Below are 22,511 nucleotides of genomic sequence, written 5' to 3' on the forward strand. Positions count from 1 at the left end.
CAAGCTTTGAAAGATGGCTTTGCCTTTGCATGGTATGCTCAGCAACATTGAATAGATGTATACACAGGCTCAGACAACATGCTGCAAGTGCCTTCCGTGAGCATATAAACAGAAACACTATTACTAATTTTACTGAATGCACACAATCTGCAATCATTTATTCACTGTGTTTGACTGAAGGTTAGATTCCACATAGCAGCCCCAGATTCCCAGATTAAGAGCTTCTCCACAGACCATGGTGAAGTTTATTTGCTGCAATACCTAATCACTGTAAATGATGTTTTTCCCCTATGGGTCTCTTCTCACTACAGACTGCTATTAATGCAGGATATATCTTTCAGCAGGAACAGTGTCATTGATTTATTTTTCCCACCTCAATGGAGACTCTGTCCGATAGTTTTGAAATTCTGTAGCTGTTGCAGCTTTGATTGATTCTTTGCTGCAAAATTACAGCTGCTAAAAGCAACATTTATTTGAGGTGACACAATCACACAAAAATATGTAGTGATAATGAGCACTTGATGCTATCAGAGTGAAAACAAGTATGATAGGAGTCATTTTAACTCTCCATTTAGATGCCTTCCCCCCTGCATAACAGGCCTCATCATTACCACAACAGGATGCAAATTGGCATGGAAAGGAATTCATAGCAGAATGTCCAGCAGGAGTAAATATAGTATGCTACTAGAGACACAGGTGAATGAAGGGCCACAAAATGTAAAAGAAAGTTAATGACCAACTCAATAATAGCAACAATGCAAGTGATAATCATAGAACAATGGGTGTTTTTCCTATTTTGTGTGTGATCGACAGGCACCTGCAAACATATGAGGAGCAATGTTAAGAAACACCAAGAGGCAGATTTATCAAAATTTGCATTTATGCAATTTTTGTGCATTTTTCTACTATGAGAAATGAATGAATGTTGACCTATTTATTAAAAGATATGAAAATAAAAAGCATGAATGAATAAAAACATAGAACTAATACAAATAATACAAAAACCTGGAAATCCTCATTTGTGTATGAATTTTTGTATGTTTACAAATGAAAAAAAAGCATGAAAATCTCTAAAATCATGAATTAAAGATTGTTACAATTTGCCTAGGACAGTGCCATTGGCTTTTACTTAACCTCGCCTGCTGTTAGATAGTTTTGTATTAGTGTTTTTGTGGTTTCTACACACGATAAATTACAAAAAATTTATTTTTTTGTTGAGTAATTATATATAAATACATGATTTTTTAACTCTTAAAAGTATGATTAAGGGAAATGAAAAAAAAATACAACGATAGTAAATCTGGTCCCAATAGTCAGCCCTGCTGTGTTGACTAAATCTTCCCCTGTTCTCCAACACTCTAATTCTAATATATTTGTGTTTATTATAGTGTGCACATGTGCTCACAAACACAAGCCTGTGTATAGTGAATAGAATATAAACTAGAGCATGAAGATATATATAGCACATGCATATTTTCACTCAGCTTCCAGCCTAGTTATTTCATAGCTTTTCCTCCCTGCCAAAGTAATCCTTCACCCTACCATATCTTGCCTTCCTTCTTCCTGATCACAGCGATGCATTTTGATTTGTGCTTTTTGATTCAAATTAAAACAACGAAGAAGGAAAAAAGTGTATGTGTTACCTTTATCTGTTTTTTATTTGTACAGCTTCTTTTTTTATCTCTTATTTTTGTCTAGTTCTCCCAACAAATCTTCCCCTAACTGTAAAAAGATGGATTACTGGCATGTTTTCTCTTGTGCTCTGAGTTTGTAAAATAAATTCTATGGCTTTCCTTCCAGTCAGCAGAGTTTGTAAGATGAAAGTGTGTAGAGGTTTGCTATATCTTTTCCCTTATCTTTAAGGTGACATCTTGTCTTTCGTTAACTTAAACATCAGTGCTCTCAGACATCTTCCCATCCAACACTTTGCTTCAAACCTGAATTTTTGAAGCTTTGGCAAATGTGACAGGCGTGATAATGTCAAAATGTTCCCAGCCATTCTACTTAATATTTTAGTATGTTTACTTATGTAGAGCTGCTATTCTTTGTCTCACAGTTCAGTTAACAAACCCAAACATAGTGCTTGATCTGTGTGTAATAATACTGATCAGTGCAATTTGTTGTTTTGCTGTTTATGAGGGGTAGGAATCCCTCTGGGAAATGATGGAGTTTTTACTGATAAAGTAAAAAGTACACATATTCCCATTACACTGTGGGTTTAAGATAAGAAATAAACACTATATACTGATTCGCCCCATGGAATTTCAACATTTAACCCTGTCAAGTAGGCAATTTAATGCCCAGGGCTGTCAAGGGGTGCTGGGAGTAGTAGCTCAACCACAGTTGGAGGGCTGTAGGCTTCCCATCTGTTCTTTATACTCTAATAGATCAGTTTTGTCTAGCCAAAGTTTACTGTATTATTGGTATTTTAATGCTTTACAAAATACAATGAAAATTATACCCAGCAACTTTTATAGTGCACTTGGAATGTGATCAGTCCCTGTCTCAGAACTCCATATCCAGTCTTGCCCTGCTTTGCTGAAATATTGCTATAGCTAGTCAAAAAGTAAATAGTCAAACTGTCAGAAATTGCCTTCCCTCTATGAGGGCCCTGAAAATGCATTCCTTATACAGCTAGACAAATACAGATAGGCACAGAAGTTGAAGAAAATGGCTGTAACTTTTTCAATATTAGAGATATATACAGTATATATATATATACAAATGATGCATATTTATGGGATGCCTAAGGTGATGTAAACAATATACAGTATCAGTCCCACAAAATACACAAGGATTATTTTAAAGGACATGTAACCTCCCACACAAAATTTAATCAGTAAACAACCTATTTGAAATATTTAAATACCTGCCACTCCGGTTGTTAAAAGATTAATAGTAAGGCTGCAGCATCCCCTTAATTAATTTCCTTCTCCTCCTTTAACGCACTTGGCCCCTGCCTTGGGAATTTACATTGGGTCTTGGATTACTGAGCATGCCCAGTTCTTCTCAACTCAGGTTGCCAAACACACCCTCCAGTGTAGCAGCCAGTGAAGAGTTGGCACTGCTGGTTTCCATAGAAACTCTGCTGTAGCTGTGCACTCTGCCTGTGTAAGCCTGCATTCTTCATTGCATGAACTTTACAGCACACATGTGCTGTTTGCAGATGTAAAAAGTCACTGAAGATGTGTGAGAGAGAAAATGGGTGCTAGGAGTAAGCCGTTATTTGTTTTAGGAAAATGTGATGGTGCTGACGAACGGAGGGGATATATGCACTACAAATTGTGTGGTTTGGGAGGGGGAGATGTGTCCAACTTATGTACATGGTAGGAAAATGTAGGGTTTACATGTCTTTTAATATATACTGTATGTACGTCACTACAGACAGGTTTTCCATCACTTCTTACTGACAGTACTTCTAGCAAGTCAGCAACAGATTACATATTGTTCTGGATGAGGTGGCCAGTTATCATATGCTGTCCAGATAGAGCACACCACTCATTATTTATTCCAGTTGAACTCTGCTGTCATTTATTAAATGTAAAAATACTTTAGCCAGAAAATGCCTCGGCTTACTCCAGGAGAACATGGGTTACAGTCCAGACATTTTACACCCAAGCATGGGTTCTTGCTTAGATTTGAGTGTGCTATGTGTGCTTTACTCTGATTGCCACTCAGTGACACCTTCAGCACAGGGGACACCTTTAAGCAGACTACTTGAAATTACCTCTACTATTGGGTACTACTCTCACACTCCTCTATGACCTTAGTCCACCAGACAACCTAATTTTGATAAAATTGCTTTCACATCCCATCAACATGGAATCTATGCCTGACATACTGCCTGACATACTGCCTGACATACTGCTGAAGACTCCCATCAGATTGCCAAATAAAGGTGCAGATATTCTAGAAGGCTTGATGAACTAGTCACCTGGTTGCATAATATGCGAGGCCACACTAATGGAGTAATTGCATGAACTGATGCATTTGCCAAAACATTTATCTTGTTCCTCTTACAGCCTTAATTATGCAAACTTCTGATTATTCCGTGGAAAAATACACCCACACATAAAGGGAATTAACCCAAACAAAAAGAGAATTGAAATCCATTCTAAACATAGGCATCCCAATAACATGACTACATGCCGTATACACACTACAATGCATTACTTCTCTTTTCCTTGCTTTATTTATTCTTCTATTTGTCTTCTAATTCTTTTTCTCTCATCTTCCTTTTCTTTCACACGCATACATTTCTGAAGTACAATAACCCTATTTATTAACCTCGCTTATTAACAGTTCTGTGTTAAGTCGATTTTAGAAATAAATGTCTAAATGTTTTGGCTAGTGTGTCTATGGCATAACAAAGACTGATTTGAATTGGGGAACTGCACTGGATAATGGAATTTAGCAACATCAGCATACAATTTAAATTGTAGGGATAAGTCATGGAAACAATAAACAGAATCATATTCAGAGGGAACTGATTTGCTCATCTCTCTCAAGAATATGGTAACATGACCACTTTAAAATGGCTTCAGCCAGGGGTAGACATAAGCATGACTTCCACAATCTTTCTACACAGGGTTAACAATTTGACAGATTTCCCCCATATATACATTTTCGAGAGAAACAGATTACAATGTATCTACTACATGAAAGGAGCATAATCACAGATGTGTGACTCAATATTCGAAATCTGTCATTAATTATTGCTATTTTTATTTTCTAGGAATTCGATAAAGACAACATCCCCCCAAAGGTTATCACCCAGATAAGGAGAGATTTTATCAGCAATCCTGAATTCCAGCCAGCTGTCATTAAGAATGTCTCTTCCGCCTGTGAAGGGCTTTGTAGCTGGGTCAGGGCCATTGAAGTCTATGACAAGGTTGCCAAGGTAACCACTATGTCCTAAGATTCATCTTATGATTCAAACTTTCATCTTGTTAAACTTGTATAGGCAAAACACAGTGAGATGAATGTTAATACACTGCAAGGACAGCTGGGTTCATATTTATTTATACACTATAGGATGGATTTATTACTATGAATAATTTTTAGTTTCTGTGTATAGCTGGAAATGAATGAATATTGATAGTGGCTAAAAGGGCAGAAGTACTATAACACTTGCTTTTTTTTTGACCAGCAGAATGTTGTAACATTCCCTTCTTTAAAAATGTAAGCACATGTCTGTATAATTGAGATATATGATATTTTGCTGGATACTGTCTGTTTCAGTATTCTCAGACAGTACATGTATTCTGCTGTACTTATTTTTGCACGAAGGATTCTACTTATTGATAAGGCACCAAACAAAAAGGAATGCTGGCAATAATATAGGCACTTCCCTTGATGCAATTGTGCTGTACCTACCGCAGTTATGTCCAATTCGCCAAAATGGATGCAACTGCGTGTGCACTTGGCTGGCATGCGAGTGACTCTTGTGCCCTATTCTTTCGCCACAAGTATGATGCGCCTATAGACACAGGGCACTGAGAGATACCTGGAACTACTGCCTGTAAGGAGGTAGCTCCAGGGTTCCCATGTGTGAATAGGCACAGCAGTGCAAAATTTGAAATGAAAGGCAGGAAGGACTGAGCAGATCCAAGCACAACTATACGGATACGGAAGTGTGAAGAGCACATTTTGACAGTAGAAGTCTAGGCAAATTTGCATCTGGGCAGTAACCTATAGCAACCAATCATTGATTAGCCTTTTTCATCAAGCTGCAGGTTTTTCCTTATGGGTTACTGGCCAGGTGCAAATTTGCCCAGTCTTTAAAAATGACCCCCCCCCCCCCCCCCATGAACTTTTAATTAAAGTGGTTTTAGGTGCAAGTGACTAAAGTGTCCACTGCACTTACAGATGTAAATCAGCCCTATAGAATATACAGTATAGGGTAAGCTTGATAAAGGGTTATTGTGGACCTAAAACATTACTGTTGTGGTTTGTGCCAATAAGGCAAATAAAGGTGTTTTAATTATAGAAAGAAATTTATTTGGAATACTGTCCAGAACTTTGATACTCAGAGCAATTATACATTTCAGGGATCATTTATTAAAGTAGAGTAAAGTGCAAGAGATCAGTGTAAATCACCATGTTTTTTTTTCTATTGACAATGCAGCATTTATGATTTATATGATAATTTGCTATGCAAATAATAAGCAGGTATTATTTACTAACCAGCTATTTTAACCAAAATGTCTTATCGGCTTCTATGGGTTATTGGACCTGTGCAAACTTTTTGCTGTTTATTACATAAACCCCTTTAATACCCATGCATTTTGGTCATTGCTTCTGCTCATAGTTTTGTTTTTGCTTAATAAATAAACTTTAATAATAATACCTTATGTCTGAGTACCATGTGCAATAGTGCTGGGCAGGATTTATTTTCAATTCAAGCTTCTGAGACTTTCTAGAAGAAAAACTTAACAGAAATCATGGCCTTGAATAACCCAGCAGTTTTACTCGAACCATGCAAATTCCACTGGACTTTCAACATCTCAAATATTTTTGGAGACGTTTCACCTTATCCGAACTCTACATGCATACTGAATTGGGCATGCTTAGCAAAACCTTTCCCATAGGCCCAGCCATATCCACTCTGACTGACCCTAATACAGTGCAGACCCTGCCTTTGTGGTACACAGAAATAGTTCATCCCTGTTCTGAATTTACGACTGGGGCAGCCAAGATATCTGTGTTTCTAGTTTTGTATGGAAGATGAAAGGGCACCAGAAGCTTAACCCACCTGGTTCGGTGACCAACAGCAGCACTAACCAAACCAGACATTGCATGCTGAGGGTGTCACATATAGTAAATTCATATTTTATATTTAAATGCAGGTACACAACTGTCTCAGGTGTGCTTATGTTTTGATGCAAATTAGGTGCTAATTGCATTTTCAAAGAGGTTGTGTCACTTTCAGTGCACATGTTCAGAATGGCGCTTCCTTCCCATTCACTGGGCATAAGTCTGGTGTGCCCAGGTTCAAGGCTGACTTAGCCCAGTGGTTCCCCAGAGTCAGTAGGCACAGTTGTGTAGCACTCATTAGACGAGACAGGCTGGACACATTGGCAACCATCTGGAAGTGCAGAAATGCATACTGACAAAAGTAACTTAATAAATTGCATCAATATGCTTTCTCTTCTTGGTGATATAATTAATTTGGTGTTTTAATGGCAGTTGTCTAGAAGCACCACAGAAAATGTCCATTTGGCCAGGTAAATATATGCTTTCCATTTGGCCAGGTAAATATAGTGCTTTCTGCATAAGCACTAAGGGGCTCAGTTAGCGCATTTTTAAACAGTATCTCTTTAAATTACAAACACTCGCAAGAATCATACATTAATAAATGGAAAGAAAAAATTGAACATTTGCCCATCATTAGAAAATTGACCTGACAAATAAATTAGTGTAAATATGTAAGTTTATTGGCTATAACACTACTAATAACAATACATCCATATTTTTTAAACATTTTTTATAATTATTACATGCAACAATATTATTTGGGTAGACAATTATCTTAGTATAAGATAGTATGTTGAGCAATGATCGTGTAACAAAAGGTGATACAGGTGCATTCCATAGAATAATTACACCATAAACAGCTTCACATTTTATTTATTTATTTTTTTTGTGATTTGCCAATGATTGCTAAGTTGTCTTCATAAACCTTTATCACTGTTTTGCGGCACGCACAGCTTATTCCAGAGTAAATAAAATGAAAACTTGAAGTTGCTGTTTGTGACAAGGTCAAAATAATCTAAGGTTATCTATGCCCTGGGGTTGTTTTATGTTATCTTATTGGTAAACATCTTGGTTTGTTGCCTGAAGGATGACAGTTTGATTATTAAGATCCCTCGCTGAAAGCAGATCTCTCATTGGTGAGTCAATCTTCGTTGATTATCTGTCAGGCAATCTACACTTTCATTTTAAGGTTGTGCGTTCTTTGTTCTTTTTTTTTACTCTTATTATTATTTTACTCAGCCATGTCTCATTGCAGCTTTTATTATAGTATTATATTATTTTATGTATTATTATATTATAGTAAGCAAACTTTACTGCAGTCGTCACATTTCCTTAGCTCCATTCACCAAGGCCACACACAGAGTATTCTATTTTTATAAGAACATAACAAATGGAAACGTTCATTATGAGGATGAAGGAGAGAATGAATTATCTTGGCCTGCGTTACCAGCAGTGCCCGGCCCCAGGGACGCTACTTCATTCAGGCAGCAAAGGTTTGTGCCTCTCTGCCTCATTGGCATGTACATTTTGTATGGAAAATATAGCCATTAGCAAGAAAGTTTTCCTTTCACCTCGAAAGAAACCTGAGTACCCACTCTAAATGAATCACATCTTCAAGATGTACCAAATTGAAGAAATGCAATTCCGTTCAGCTCACTGAAAGAAAAAAACCTTAACTGTAAAAAAAGAACTAAACAGGAAAATCTCTACATGAAAATGAACTGCAGTAAAATAACTTATCTGGCTTACTTGCACATTAACATCATTATAAATACAGACTTTGAGGTTCTAGTTATCACCAGGGAATGGTGACCTTTAGGAGAAGTCTTCAGGGTTACCATGGCAATACAGTCTTCTAATAAATCAGATCTCAGTTTTGCATCACATTTCCTCAGAAAGAACTAATGAAAGGATTAAACTCAATGTTCACTAACATTTTTATATGTGGAAGAAGTCTATTTTTCTTTCTTATCTCCTGGATTAGTTGTTTATCAAAAATAGGTCAGAACTCTAATGATGGAAACTCTGGGTGCCATTCCTGTGTCACATTCACATTGTTAGTTATAATGGCAGAAAGTTATTGGGCCTTAAAAATAATTTGTAAAACCTATAACAATACATGAAATACAGGTAACTTTGCTATAACTGGCCTCATCTGAAAAACAACCCCTTTCTGTCTATCCTAGAAATTCTCTCTCTCTCTCTCTCTCTCTGTATATATATATATATATATATATATACATATATATAAAAAATACTTCACAACTGGCACACACTGTAAAAATTATCACAGATTTATTGTGAACACATTGCACAAAAACAATCCGACGTTTCGGTTCTCAACAGGACCTTTCCTGTGATATCTCTGGGAGGGTTTGGTCAGTCAAAAAAGGTTATTAATAGCAGGGATATATATAAGTATGTATAGTGTAATGAAATTACCTAGTATAATAAAATACCTAGTAAAAACAAGGTATTTTGCTGATTTAGGCAGTATCCTCAAGCAATTATGGGCAATACAATTCAGTACCTAGGTGGTATCTAGTAGCTACATTATGAATACAGTGGTAATAAAGCACCTAGCACCTTTTTTAATAGTTGTTTGCACCTAAATATTCCATTTGCTAAACAGCAAGCCAAATCTCAATTTGTACGTTCCATGCTGATAGGACTATAATCCTATAATTTGAGTATTTATAAACAAAAAAATATTCTTCTATGCAACACAAGGAATGTATATTACTACAAGGGCATGAAGACAATTCACGTGGATACTTATATGTTTTTATATCATGACATATTTTGAATATCATGATATATTTTGATTATGGTGCATAAAGCTTCAGTTGTTGTGTTGCAAAAATGTACACAGTTGGGTGTATTAAAGCTATTCGTTAAATTATACACCTTGCACTTCCCGATAGTTGCACTTATGGCCAGTTCATCTTTCTACCTCTTGTTCTGAAATGCAAGTGCGCCTATTTGACACAGAGTACCAGAAATGATGCTACCCTGACCCAGTTTTTAGTATAATTACTATAATTACCAAATGCAAGCACATTTGCTTGCATTTTAAGACAACAGCAACAATTGCAATGTCTATTTGTAGTCAACTTTACACTTAAAATATGGGGATTAGCACTACTGTTGTTCTTAAATGAACCCTACTGTGTATTTCATGTTGATATTTTGAATAATTATCTAGGATCAGGTAAGCATGACCTTTGTATATATGTCATATTAGTTCAATAGGCCAAAACACTTGTCAATTTTCTTAATAGCAAAATTCATAAATTTTGTGGCATTGGCTGTCAGAGGCCTAGTTCTTTTTTTGATCTATGCTGTGCAGCGTGTTTACAGGAAACAGGTGGAAGGGCAAGATCAATGCAACCCAGCAGTAAAAGGGTTAAAATTGTTCCATTTATTTGCTATGGCACTTGCTTTCATGGTTTGTTGAGAAAATGTCTATTCATTTTCAGATTTTAAGGAACTGTTACTGACTTCTCTAATAGCAACAAAGCCTTGAAAATCACACTCATATTGCAAAGCTATTACATGCATTGCCTGCAGAGAAAGGGCACATTTTTAGTTTTAAAGACTATTTTGTGCCCTTCATGGGTCACTATCTAAATTCTTTGCTCATAGCTGCAATCAGAATAAAAATATCACTTTGCAGGCCAAATTCACTGCTATTTACTCTCATCATCACCATGCCATTTATTTCAGCTGAAGGTCTGCCAAAAAACAAAAAAGCCAAATGAATGCTGGTACCTAATGGTTTGGCAAACTGGAGGAGACACAGCTTGCACACAGCTCTTCCTCCAATACTTTGCAACATGTTTTGGACACAATGTGAAAACCAGAGAGGAGAGTGAGAGTTGTCTGTGATGTTTTCTCTTTAATTCACTGCTCTAACTATGCAGTGTTTTAAATGTGTGGGCAAAATGGCTATGTGCAGGGTTTATTTCTCATAAGCCCAAATAGATTTTCAATATTTAATATGGGTGTAAAGAGAGAAAATTTTTAGGTAGTTATGCATCACTTCATATAATATTAAAAGCCCTTGCCAGCTAGCACAGTTGGATAAATGTTAAAAAAATAACCAGTGCAATAACAATTAGTAAAATAAAGAAAGGAAAATGCACTTCACACTTTATGTGAGGGTTTTGTTAGCAGGAGTCCATTATCCAGGGGTTTAAATGTGCACTGGTTCTAATTATATTCCTCACAAGGATCAAACATGGAGTAGTTTACATTTCCCAGTATGCCCTGATTTTTTGTGATTACATGATAGGCAAAAAAAGAAAATGTTAGCACACTGCACTCAAGCTGAACAAGAGGACACACTCCTCCTTTAACTGTGGTAGAGTTGCTAGTGTTATTTAATCATAGTTTTGAGCAACTGTAAAAGTCTTTAACAGTTTTTATTAGACTGTACCAATAAGGCTCCTGTGTTTGCCCAAAAAGGCACATTTCAGGTCATCAATATGTCAGCTGAACCCATACCAGCCAACTGATACCCTTTGGCTTGGAGGGCAAGTTTCCAACAGAATTACTTATTTTCTGTGACATTTTCAGTAGGATAGTAAGTTGTTGGGTGCTTTCTTAAGCTATAATCTCTACAAAGCTTGCCTGAACACGATGAATACTAGAGGGAGGGCATAGGCATAGAGAAAGGGCTTTATAATGTTGTTAAATATGGATATTAGTCTGTATTTTGGGGTCAAGGAAGGGTGTTACCCAGACTTGAGTATTTACTAAAGGGAGTGTGATCCTTACTCTTCAGAAGAATGGATTTGTTGGAAAGTGTGAAGCATCTCTATGTGACTAGGAATGGGTCTAGAAAACCCATACCTAGTCACACTGAAAACATATTGAATATGGGTGAATATATATGTGTATGACGTGGAGTCAAATGTTAAGTTTAGTTCATGGTTAGTAAAACATCATAAAGTGTGATCATTTTGTTTTGTGTGTTATGTATTGGTTTTATTTATCTTATTTATTACACCATCCCCCCTTAAAACCAACACATGAAAGGTTAACTTGGAATATGATTATGTTGCAGATTGTAGCTCCAAAACGACAAAGGCTAGAGGCAGCAGAAGCAGACTTTAGGATTCACATGGAAAAGCTAAAAATCAAGAGAGCAGAACTAAAGGAAGTTAGTGACAAGCTAGAAGTCCTGCAGGAGCAGTTGTCTCAAAAACTAGTCGAGAAAAGAGTCTTGGAGGAAAATATTGAACTGACTAAGTAAGTTATTAATCATTTCCTATCTTTGGATATGAATAGAAATTTAGATGAGAGCTTTATAAATTACTTGGTTTTCTTAGCTGTATCCGAGCCATTAAACACTGTTCCACTATGATAAAAAGAGAAGAATGATTTCATAGAATTAAATAATATTATTACTAAAGTAGGAAAAGTCATTTTTAGTACAAAAAAATAAATGTTTCAACACCTGGATCTAAAAATTGTATAATGCCTGTACAGGTATGGGATCCCTTATCCAGAAGCCTGTTATCCAGAAAGTTCCGAATTAGGGAAAGGCTATCTCCCATAGTCTCCATTATAAGCCAATAATTCTAAGTTTTAAATTTCCTTTTTCTCTGTAATTATAAAACAGTGCCTTCTACTTGATCCCAACTAAGATGCCTATTGGCTTTATTCAATATTATTATTCAATATTTAAATGATTTTTAGCAGACTTACATTGGAGATCTAAATTACGGAAAGATCCCTTATCCGGAAAACCCCAGGTCCCGAGCTTTTTTATTGTATAATGTCATTCATTGACTTGTTTCAGAGACCAGTTTGGGGATACTGCATGCTTATAATGCTACATACAAGCTGACAAGCAATAATTGTAAACAAATGGGAACATCAGTCACAGAATTACATAGTAACAGCTATTTGCATGTGGAGGAACTAAACTAGAAAGGTCATACTGTAGTTTTGGGCTTATTCACACAAATCTTGCATGTCAGCTAAAATCCTTAATATTTCTTTATTATTGCTCGTACAAGTCTTAAGCGTAGAAATAACTCCTTATGCCAAGCAAGGTCTCAAATTGTTGGAGTTATGTGTGTAACCAGGCTTGAAAAGGAGTAGCATTAATGGAGAACATTAAAAAAAGAAATACATGTATACAGGTTTCTACATTAGCCAACAGCTAAATTACTTTTTCTTATTGTTTACTCTTCTAGTTACCCATAATGCACTCAGAGTAGTAGCAGTATTTATACATGCCAATGCCAAATGATTCTAACCTTGGAGGAAAGCATTTTGTATCAGTTGCAGCTTTGTGCCTTTGCTTAATGTATGCACAAATCACTATGCTACATTAATCCGATGAATAGAGCCCTGTTCTTCTATTTATGACCTAAGACTAAATTACAAATAGCTTGTTAAAAATTACATTTAAGTTATCAGTATAATAACTGGGATTTGTACAATAATTCTGGTACAAAAATGCATGGAGGATGAGCATCAGTGAACCAAAATAGATTTGTTATGAGAATTAAAAATGTATATTCAAATTAATAATGTCACTTATATCCAGGCATGGTGACAGGTGTCTCCTGTGGACAGGGACATGATCAGTCTCCCTCTGTCATCAAAAGTTTCATCTTTCATTATAAAAGTTCTTATGAATCCCACTGAAAGCATCAATTACACATTATTTTAGGTAAAATGTCTCCAAAGATGAGGCTAAATAAAATAGTAAAATTTTTGCAACGTGTGACAAATGTCTAAAGGAATTGGGTCATCGTGTTTCAGCCTATTGACTACACCATAATCCTGAAGACATATTCTTCTGCCATATAGTGCTTTGTAAAGCAATACAAGTAGTGCTGTCTTTTTCAAGACCACTCCAAGTGCAAGGTGCCTAGATGCAAAGATTTTGGGGTTGGTGGAGAGAGGCAGTTGGAAGTATTAAAAAATGCCCCTACCTTGCATATTCATTCATTTCAGTACAGGGCTGCCTTTTTCTCAGCAGCACAGCATTCTGACCCTTGAACATTGCACAAGGTGCAATGTGGAGTCATTTTCTTGGAAGCAAGTCTAATGTACATTGGCATTAAGGGGTGCAATGTAAATAAACCTTCCATCTTTAGTGATCTTAATTTTGTATCCATTGAGGCACCACTACAGTTGCAAAGTAAGACCTGAAAACATTTTGTTGACATACTCAATATAGTTATTAAGAAGCAGCCTTTCTATTACAGACCAAAACTTTTAGTTTGTGCAAGATATAGTACTTCTTCTAAGCATTTGTCCTGGGAATGTATAATCTGAAAATATGTTACTTTTGGCTGATTATTTGGGTAAATAATGTTTTTTTGGTTTCCAGTATATGGAAAAATTGTACTAAACTATTTGTAATATTAGAAATATAATAAATTAAGAAAATAGTCAAAAACTTAAAAGTCCAGTTGCGAATGTGAAAGAAAGAAATGGAAATCACACAGTCTCCCAACTCTATACAGCAGTGATCCCCCACCAGTGGTTCTTGAGCAACATGTTGCTCACCACCCCCCTTTAAAGTTGCTCCCAGTGGCCTGAAAGTAGGTGTCATTTTGAAATTTCTGGCTTGGAGGCAAGTTTTGGAAGCACAGAGACACAGTTTTATTCCAGGCAGAGCCCCCTGCAGTCTAGCGCCAAATATCTACCAAATAGCCAATCACAGACCTTATTTGGCATCCCCAAAGAACTTTTTTCATTCTTGTGTGGCTCACCAATACTTTTTACATCTGAGTGTGGCTCACAAGTACAAAAGGTTGGGGATCCCTGCTGAATTCTCACTGCCCACAAGGATCATTAACACATAAAAACGTAACCCATTGAAAATCTAGTTAATATGTATTGGACAGTTGCTTAAAATGGCCTTTATCTTTCCTTTCATTTTAATTTACATTCCCTTTAATATTCTGCTGACAATTCAAAATGTTTGCATAGTCTAAACAAGTACAGTTTAAAGCTCAGTGTTCATGCAAATGCCGAAAACACTAACCAAATAATTTGTAGTAAATTATCATTCCTATAAAGTAGTTTTCACACAAAAATGCCAGCTGGAAAGCAACCTTTGTACTGCCATGCGATTAAGAGGAATATGTCCATGCTGTGTTACAGCCTATCATAATGATGTAAGAATAATGTTTATAACATATTTATGATAATCATTTAAGGCTGAAACTGGATCGTGCAGAGAAACTAATTAATGGACTTGGTGGAGAGAAAGAACGTTGGACAAACATTGCAATGCAACTAGAAGACACATATCAGAATATAGTTGGGGATTTGCTCCTAAGTGCAGGCGTGGTGGCTTATCTGGGTTCATTCACTCCAAAGTTTAGACAAGTAAGTCCTCATACATCTCATACTTTGAAATGTGAATAGTGAAATGTAAGAGCATTCCATTTTCAGCTTCTAGAATACCTTGTGCAGCAGGAATGAAAGCCTTGCCAGGGTGACTTACAGTATGCAAGGTATTTGGGACTCAAATATGGTACCCCATGCAGTATAGATTTTCCCCCTAAATAATGTGACATTTTATCTTGCAATTTTACATAATGATAACTATGGTGAATAACTAGTCCTGATCCTGAACTAAATTTTGGGTAGTAAAGCTGAACACAAATCACTATGTCTTTTTCCCCATACCCATTTTCCTGATAGTTGTGGTGATCTGCCTTCACCAGAATTGTGCTGTATGCATCAAAACAGATGCAATTATGTTGGTGTTTTTGGGTGGAAGTTGCACATAGCATTTATAGAGTGGGGGTAGCCTCAGTTCCAGAGCAAGCATTTAAAATAATCAGATTCACTGAGCACAAGTCAGATGCATCTATTGACACAGCTTCTGGGAGAAGCCTGAACACACATTTCAGGTGGTAGTTCCACAGTTCCCATATGCCAATAGTTAGCACACCATTTAACGCAAGGATGGCAGGATGAACATATTGCCAATCCACACTCACCAGCACACCCTGGCCTTTCCACTCTGATCCACCTGGTGCACAGTATTTAGAGACGTGCTATTAGGATGAACATATTGGCAACTGTGTAAAAGTGCAGGACCAAGTTTGAAACCTTTAATGAATTGCATAAATATGTGCTTTCTGTTATGTCCTTATTAGAGCACCGATTACACCTTATATCTGCCTGTTAAAATTAATGTTGCATAAGATATATACTCTATTGGTTTTTTTTTACATTATCAATAGTTTTTTTTATACATTATTATCAATAATAAGTCATTATGAGCAATTTATTTAAAAATTTATAAAAAAAAAAAAAAAAGACTACAATGTAACTATGTTGTTATATTGCAACTAACACAATTGCTAGGTCACTGCTCATGTTTCTAAATGTTCCAAATCTTCTAGATGCTGTGCCCAGTTTTCTCTATAATATTCTGCTAAAGATTACAGGTATTTAGCTGTTCTCACTCTGATCTTGTTCCAAACAGCTCTTTGTGCATTGGAACTCAGAGAGGGGGCAAACAGTTCCTTTACTGCTTAGTTGCAGTCTCCTATTTGCAATACTTTGACAAATGGGTCAGTGTCAAGTTTTGAGCTCAGTCAGCTGACCCATTTGAAATGTTTTGAAAGCATGTATGAATCTTTAGATACAACTTACCTACCAATATATTTTATATAATTTGGAGTCTATTCATTAAAATGCAACCAGACTTCTGTGATTCTTATCCTGTGTTTTAAATCCTATTGCTGTTTATTGCTAGTTATGTATAACAAGATAGTAATGGACATTATTTTGTTTTTCGATTGGTCCTTGCTCTGCTATTTTTCCCTTCTCATTTTCTCAACTTTTCCCACCTCATCTTCCTTATACAGTGTTTATGTTAACTCCATTAGAAGACAATGACAATTTCAAGAAAATGTATAAAATGTACAATTTCTTGACATTATGTTGAATATATGGGTAGGTTTTCTCTTTAAAAAAAAAAAAAAAACGAAATATATCCTCAAACAATAACAGGTAAGTGGCATAAGTGCAATGAATAATGCACCTCTCTGAATATCTAAAGAACACATATGAAACAGGTAGAAAATTATTATTTTGGGCTAATTTGTACCTTGGGATACCTGCTACTATTCTGCATGACTGTAGTTTTCAAATCACTCAAAAGTATTCAATTTCTATCTATAGGAAATTCTAAAAGAGTGGTTTAGAATGTGTAAAGGTAAACATATTCCCGTTTCTGATGGATTTGCACTCACAAGCACCTTAGGAGATCCTGTGAAAATAATGGAATGGCAATTTCATGGGCTGCCAAAAGATAAGTATGTCACCTATTGTGGAATTCAATAGACTGTGTTGAAAAAGAGATTATATAAATTCAGAAAGAAACATGTAAATATGATTTTGTGTTTCAGCTTCTCTGTAGAAAATGCTATTATTGTTACGTCTGCCCAGCGCTGGCCTCTCATGATCGACCCTCAAGGTCAAGCAAATAAGTGGATAAAAAATTTGGAAAAAATAAATAAGATTCAAGTTTGTAAAGCTTCAGACACTGACTACCTTCGAACAGTTGGGAACAGTATCCAGGTACTAAATTATAGAACATGTTCCTCCCCGTTAACAATATTTTATATTCAAGGAAGTTTTCAGTCACTGTTGGCAACCAAAACCCTGGAAGCAGATCTGCATAAACAAAATGTGGTTAATTCTTAACACGTTATACTGTTTAAGTTATAATTACCTTGTTAGTCTCTGTCATCTTGTCTAGCTTTTTATTATGATTTATGACCCCAAGGCACCTGTTCTGCACTCATCTCATGGCTTTCTGCCTATTCCTGTAATTTCTGGAATATTATGAGCAATTGCATGCATAGATGTTAAAATTATGATTTTGTGAGGGCTTTCTATTTAAGGAATTATTATTTACACTGATGCTTTAAAAATGTTTTCCCATTACTATATCCTAAATTCTCATCTTAATTTATTACAAGCACATTGTTAATAATTGTTTATTTTTTTTCAAAGAAAATATTAAAATCCAGACTACTGCCTTTCCATGTCCATTTATTTCTGGTTTAAATATATTATCTTTATTGTAAAGTAAACATCACAAGTCTCTAATCGCTTCTCTACTTTTATGCCTCCTAAAGGAGAACTAAAAAAGATTTTGTTGCAGAAAAAAACAGAATTTCTCAATGGCAATGTCAATGGCAGATGTCCCTTTTAGAATTGGAAGATCTTTCTTTGTTTTGTGGTTTTATAGGTTTTAGGGTTTTTTGGGACTGTTTTTGTGTAACAGTACATAAGTATTTTTTCCGCAACTATTTTTTTGTTCAACAGCTGCTCAACGCACACTGAGCATGTGCAGTGTCACTGATGCTACTAACAAAATACAAGATTTTCCTGTGGAAACTTTGGCTTAACTTTGAAGCATGCAAATAGGTCATGGGCTTACATGTAAATGCCTTACATTCCAGGAGACAGCCTCAATCAGAAGAGAGGCTACTGGCTTTGTGTGCCAATGGCCTTTCTTCTGATACTAGCATTTACAAGTCCTGCAAAATTGTCCGATTTAGCTTTTGCAACACTAAACACTTATAGATGGAACACGCAAAGGAACTCCTGTTCTTACCACCTAGTAGGGATGTACCGAACCTAGTTCTTTGGGTTCTGCTGAACCCCTGAATCCATTGTAAGGGATTCGGTTGAATACCGAACTGAATCCGAATCCTAATTAGCATATGCTAATTAGGATACAGAAGGGTTACATTTTCCACTTCCTTGTTCATGTGGTGACATTTAACAGTTCAAATCCCAATTAGCATATGCTAATTAGGATTTGGATTCGGATCTGATTCGGCCAAATCCGAACCCTGCCGAAAAAGGCCGAATACCGAACCGAATCCTGGATTCGGTGCATCCCTACGACCTAGTTAAGGCGAGTGTTAAGTACAGTCTCCTTGTGCCTTGTACCTCATCCCCTTAACAAGAATTCCTTTGGCATGGCATTAGCATCACCAAGTTAGGATGTTAAAGGGAAACTATTCCGATAAGGACCATATCTATTTATCCCCTTTGCCCTGTGCCTTGTTTGACCTGCCAGCTTCCCACCTACCTCTTTACCTGCCCCCCTACCTTATCCCACCAAGAACAGTTAACCCCTTGCCCTGCCCTTTTCTAACCCAGTCAGAGCTCCTTCCCTACTACTTTATTATAGTTGGAGTACTGGTTTTCACTAATTCTGATTACAAAACACTGTACTGCACTGAAGAGCCCCATTAAAGGCAAAACTACTCTTCAGTTGGGTTTTAATAAATGGTTTCAGTCTATGGGATATTCCATGAAATGGAAAACTCAGAAGCAAAACATGGATTCTTTTCCAGGATAACTGTTGTTTTATATAATGCCCTTGTAAAATGCCCTTGTAAATATTTCCAGTTTACTCTTTTAGAGTTTTAAGCCCTTGCTTAAGGTGTCTGTGACATGCTATGTGCCCTTTTACATACAGAAGAGTTTCTGATATCTCACTGTTAACCCACCTTTTATTAAGAAAATGAATAATATGGTGAAAGTTACAGTGTAAACACAACTAAATACAGACACATTTGAAGATTCTTTTATTCAGGCAGAATAGTTGAAAAAGCCTTAAGGATTCTAGATTGAAAGAAAAATATCACAAAAACACCCTCAAGTGCAAAAACAAAAAACAACCTGTTTGTTTTCTCCCCTGAGGTCAGCTGGCTCAGAGTGAAAAAATATAGTTTTTATTTATCTTTCAGTTTTATATACAGAAGCATTACAGGCAACTGCCAACCTTTTCTTTTCTAAAAAATGTTACACTAAAAGCAATAATTGCATATTATCAGGTTAATTTTAATATTCCAAATTGAACATATATATACTTCAATTTAACAAATACATAGAGAACAGAGAAATAAATGTTTGTGTTAACATGCTTTTTGGGGGATTGCTGGTACCATATATTGCAATATATAGTAAAATAGCTAACTATATTAGTCATCTTTAACCTGGCACATTTTTACACTCATTTGCCATTTATTAATCTAAATTCCTAAAGTGGTTAAACCTGCAGTGTAAGAGCAATGAATCACTGCTTTCTATTCAGGCATGGGCTTTTTAAATAGTATATACTGTACAGGTATGGGATCCCTTATTTGAAAACCCGTTATCCAGAAAGTTCCGAATTACGGAAAGCCTGTCTCCCATAGACTCCATTTTAATCAAATAATTCAGAATTTTAAAACTGATTTCCTTTTTCTTTGTAGTAATGAAACAGTACCTTGTAATTGATCCCAACTAAGATATAAATAATCCGTATGGATGCAAAACAATCCCATTGGGTTTAATTAATGGTTTATTGATTTTTTAGTAGACTTAAGGTATGGAGATCCAAATTATGTAAAGACCCCTTATCCAGAATACCCTTGGTCCCGAGCATTCCGGATAACGGGTCCTATACCTGTATAATGTTCAATAATTATTATATATGCTACCACCTGTTATCAAAATAACATTATACAGGTATAGGACATGTTATCCAGAATGCTCTTTGATGCAATTATGACTTTTTTTACGGAACCGTAACACTTTTTACAGAACCGTGACACTTTTACGGAACCGTGACTTTTTTCTCACTTGTCAAATTTTTGCACTACTTTTGTGAAAAATGAGCCAATGCTTAAATGTATAATTTCGCATCAAATCCATGCCTGTTGAAAAAATTTTTCTCATCACTAATTAAAGGAACTTAGGTATCCACTCTTTGCACTTCCCATATAGTTTTGCTCAGTGCCATTCAGCCATACCTGCCTTCTGTCCTGAACTGAGTGCTGCAGTGCATATTGAAGCAGGGGAACCCTAGATCTACCACAACCCCCAGGTGGTAGTTCCAGGGCTCCCTTCGCACCCAGTGTCAATAGGCACAGTACACTTGAACCTAAAGAATCAGGTGCAGATGTCAATCACATGCCAAACAGTAGAAATGGTGCCAGATGGACTTCCATGCAATTGTGCCCAATTTGCAACTAAATGTGTGTTCAGTGATGTGGCCCACATTGGGGACCTGTCCTTTCCACATGTCATAAGGTCGGTGATAAGGACAGAGCTGGCTGTACCTGCTGATACTGTGCTTTGCCTCTCTCATTTGATTTTCAATCTTGTGCTCCTTAGCACTCAACCACTTGCACCTTAGGGTATAGTAAATGACCCCTTTTGTTTTGTGGAAGGTTCCTACTACTCCTACTCCATCAGGGGGGGCATCTTGAAGGCACCCTGTGGTTAGGATTTGGATGGATTGTGTTTGAGAGTGTAATGGTGCATTGGCAGGGTCCAAGGGATCTGAGCAGGAAGTGAATTAATAACTCTGTTTCCCTACCAACTAATGCCAATAGTGCTGCAATGGTATCTTAACTGGAAATACTCATATAAGTCAGTCTAAGTTGAGGTGTTTACTGTATTGTTAAATGGACAGAAGCCACAGAAGCCATTTAGTAAGAAAGCAATGGATTGTTATTTTCTTTTTTGTCTATTGTTTTACCTTAATTTTGGCCACCATATTTGATAAATTGATATTTTGCCTTACTCCTTAACAAATAAAAAAACATATTTTATTCACAGAACAATTAGTTCCTAAAATGACTGTTTGCAAAAAGCCTTACATGGATTTATGATCACGAAATACCCTCTCAACACAAGCTGACTAGAATGAGTTTTGATTAGCAAGAAAAATAATTGAACTGTTGTAAGAACACATGACCTAAGATAAATCTATGATAGATAGAAATGGTGTTCCTCCCCGATATTAATGTTAAAAAAACAAATCAGATATTCAATATTAAATAATAAATCTAATAAGCGATTCTCATATTGCAATATGGATACACACACATATATAATTAGACAAGATTTAATGGCTCAGCAGTGGGACTGACTGCTCCTTCCTTTAATACCATGATAATTAAGTTATAGATTTGAGAGAGTGCATGGGGGATATATATCAATTCATGAAAGCATGCTGTGCTTGAAAGGTATAAAAACAACAAGTAGATTCCACTGTTTGATCTGCCATGGGTGGCTTTGCTTTGTCAATTAGATATTTCACAGGATTCTAGCAATTGTACAAAGCCACCTGACTTCTGATGCAATTTGGCTGGTCCATTACACCCCACCATCACCACATACTAGGTCTTATATCTCTTTTCTTTATGGGGCTTGTGTTATACTCCACACTCCTTAACAGGGCCATGGAGTACTTGCATGCAAACTATTATTTCAGTGAAGCAGTGTGGGGAACCTGTTAACATGGCACAGAACTGTATTAAGTGAAAGGCTGTGACTGCTGTGCACCTGCAAATCGCTTAAAGCTGACTGCCAGAACACCTGCTGTACTTTTGTGAGCACATTCTCTATCCAAAAATAGTGATTGAACCCAAAATAAAATGTCAGATTTTAAAATAAACACACTACAAAAGTTTCTTTTTCAGTCGCTACTATTTTATCTATTTTTCTAAAGATTAGCTTTTTGCGTAACTAAACAGCAACATAACTGCATGGGTTACACTTTGTAATGAAAGTTATCCTTAAAATATACTTTTACAATGATGTAGACTGCAGTTTGCAATTAGCAGTCATCTTTTTGTTTCCTGTGTTTTTTTCTTCTTAAAAGAATTTAGTTTTGTTCTGCAGCACTCAGTTTTGGAATTTCAACTGCTATCTGGTCTGTATGGTTTATTTGGAAGTCATACTGAACA

General features: G+C 36.2%; 1 protein-coding gene across 1 annotated transcript in view; it reads left to right on the forward strand.

Moving 5' to 3' along the window:
- Positions 1–22,511, forward strand: part of LOC100490346 (dynein heavy chain 3, axonemal) — a 522,485-nt gene that overhangs the window by 414,453 nt on the left and 85,521 nt on the right. The window contains exons 56-60 of the mRNA XM_031898872.1: positions 4,736–4,900; positions 11,825–12,009; positions 14,946–15,117; positions 16,930–17,063; positions 17,157–17,328. Coding sequence (XP_031754732.1) covers positions 4,736–4,900; positions 11,825–12,009; positions 14,946–15,117; positions 16,930–17,063; positions 17,157–17,328 — 828 coding nt within the window. The remainder of the gene's footprint in view (positions 1–4,735; positions 4,901–11,824; positions 12,010–14,945; positions 15,118–16,929; positions 17,064–17,156; positions 17,329–22,511) is intronic.

The sequence above is a fragment of the Xenopus tropicalis genome, chromosome 3 (assembly GCF_000004195.4).
Source record: "Xenopus tropicalis strain Nigerian chromosome 3, UCB_Xtro_10.0, whole genome shotgun sequence".
In the NCBI taxonomy this organism is placed as follows: domain Eukaryota; kingdom Metazoa; phylum Chordata; class Amphibia; order Anura; family Pipidae; genus Xenopus; species Xenopus tropicalis.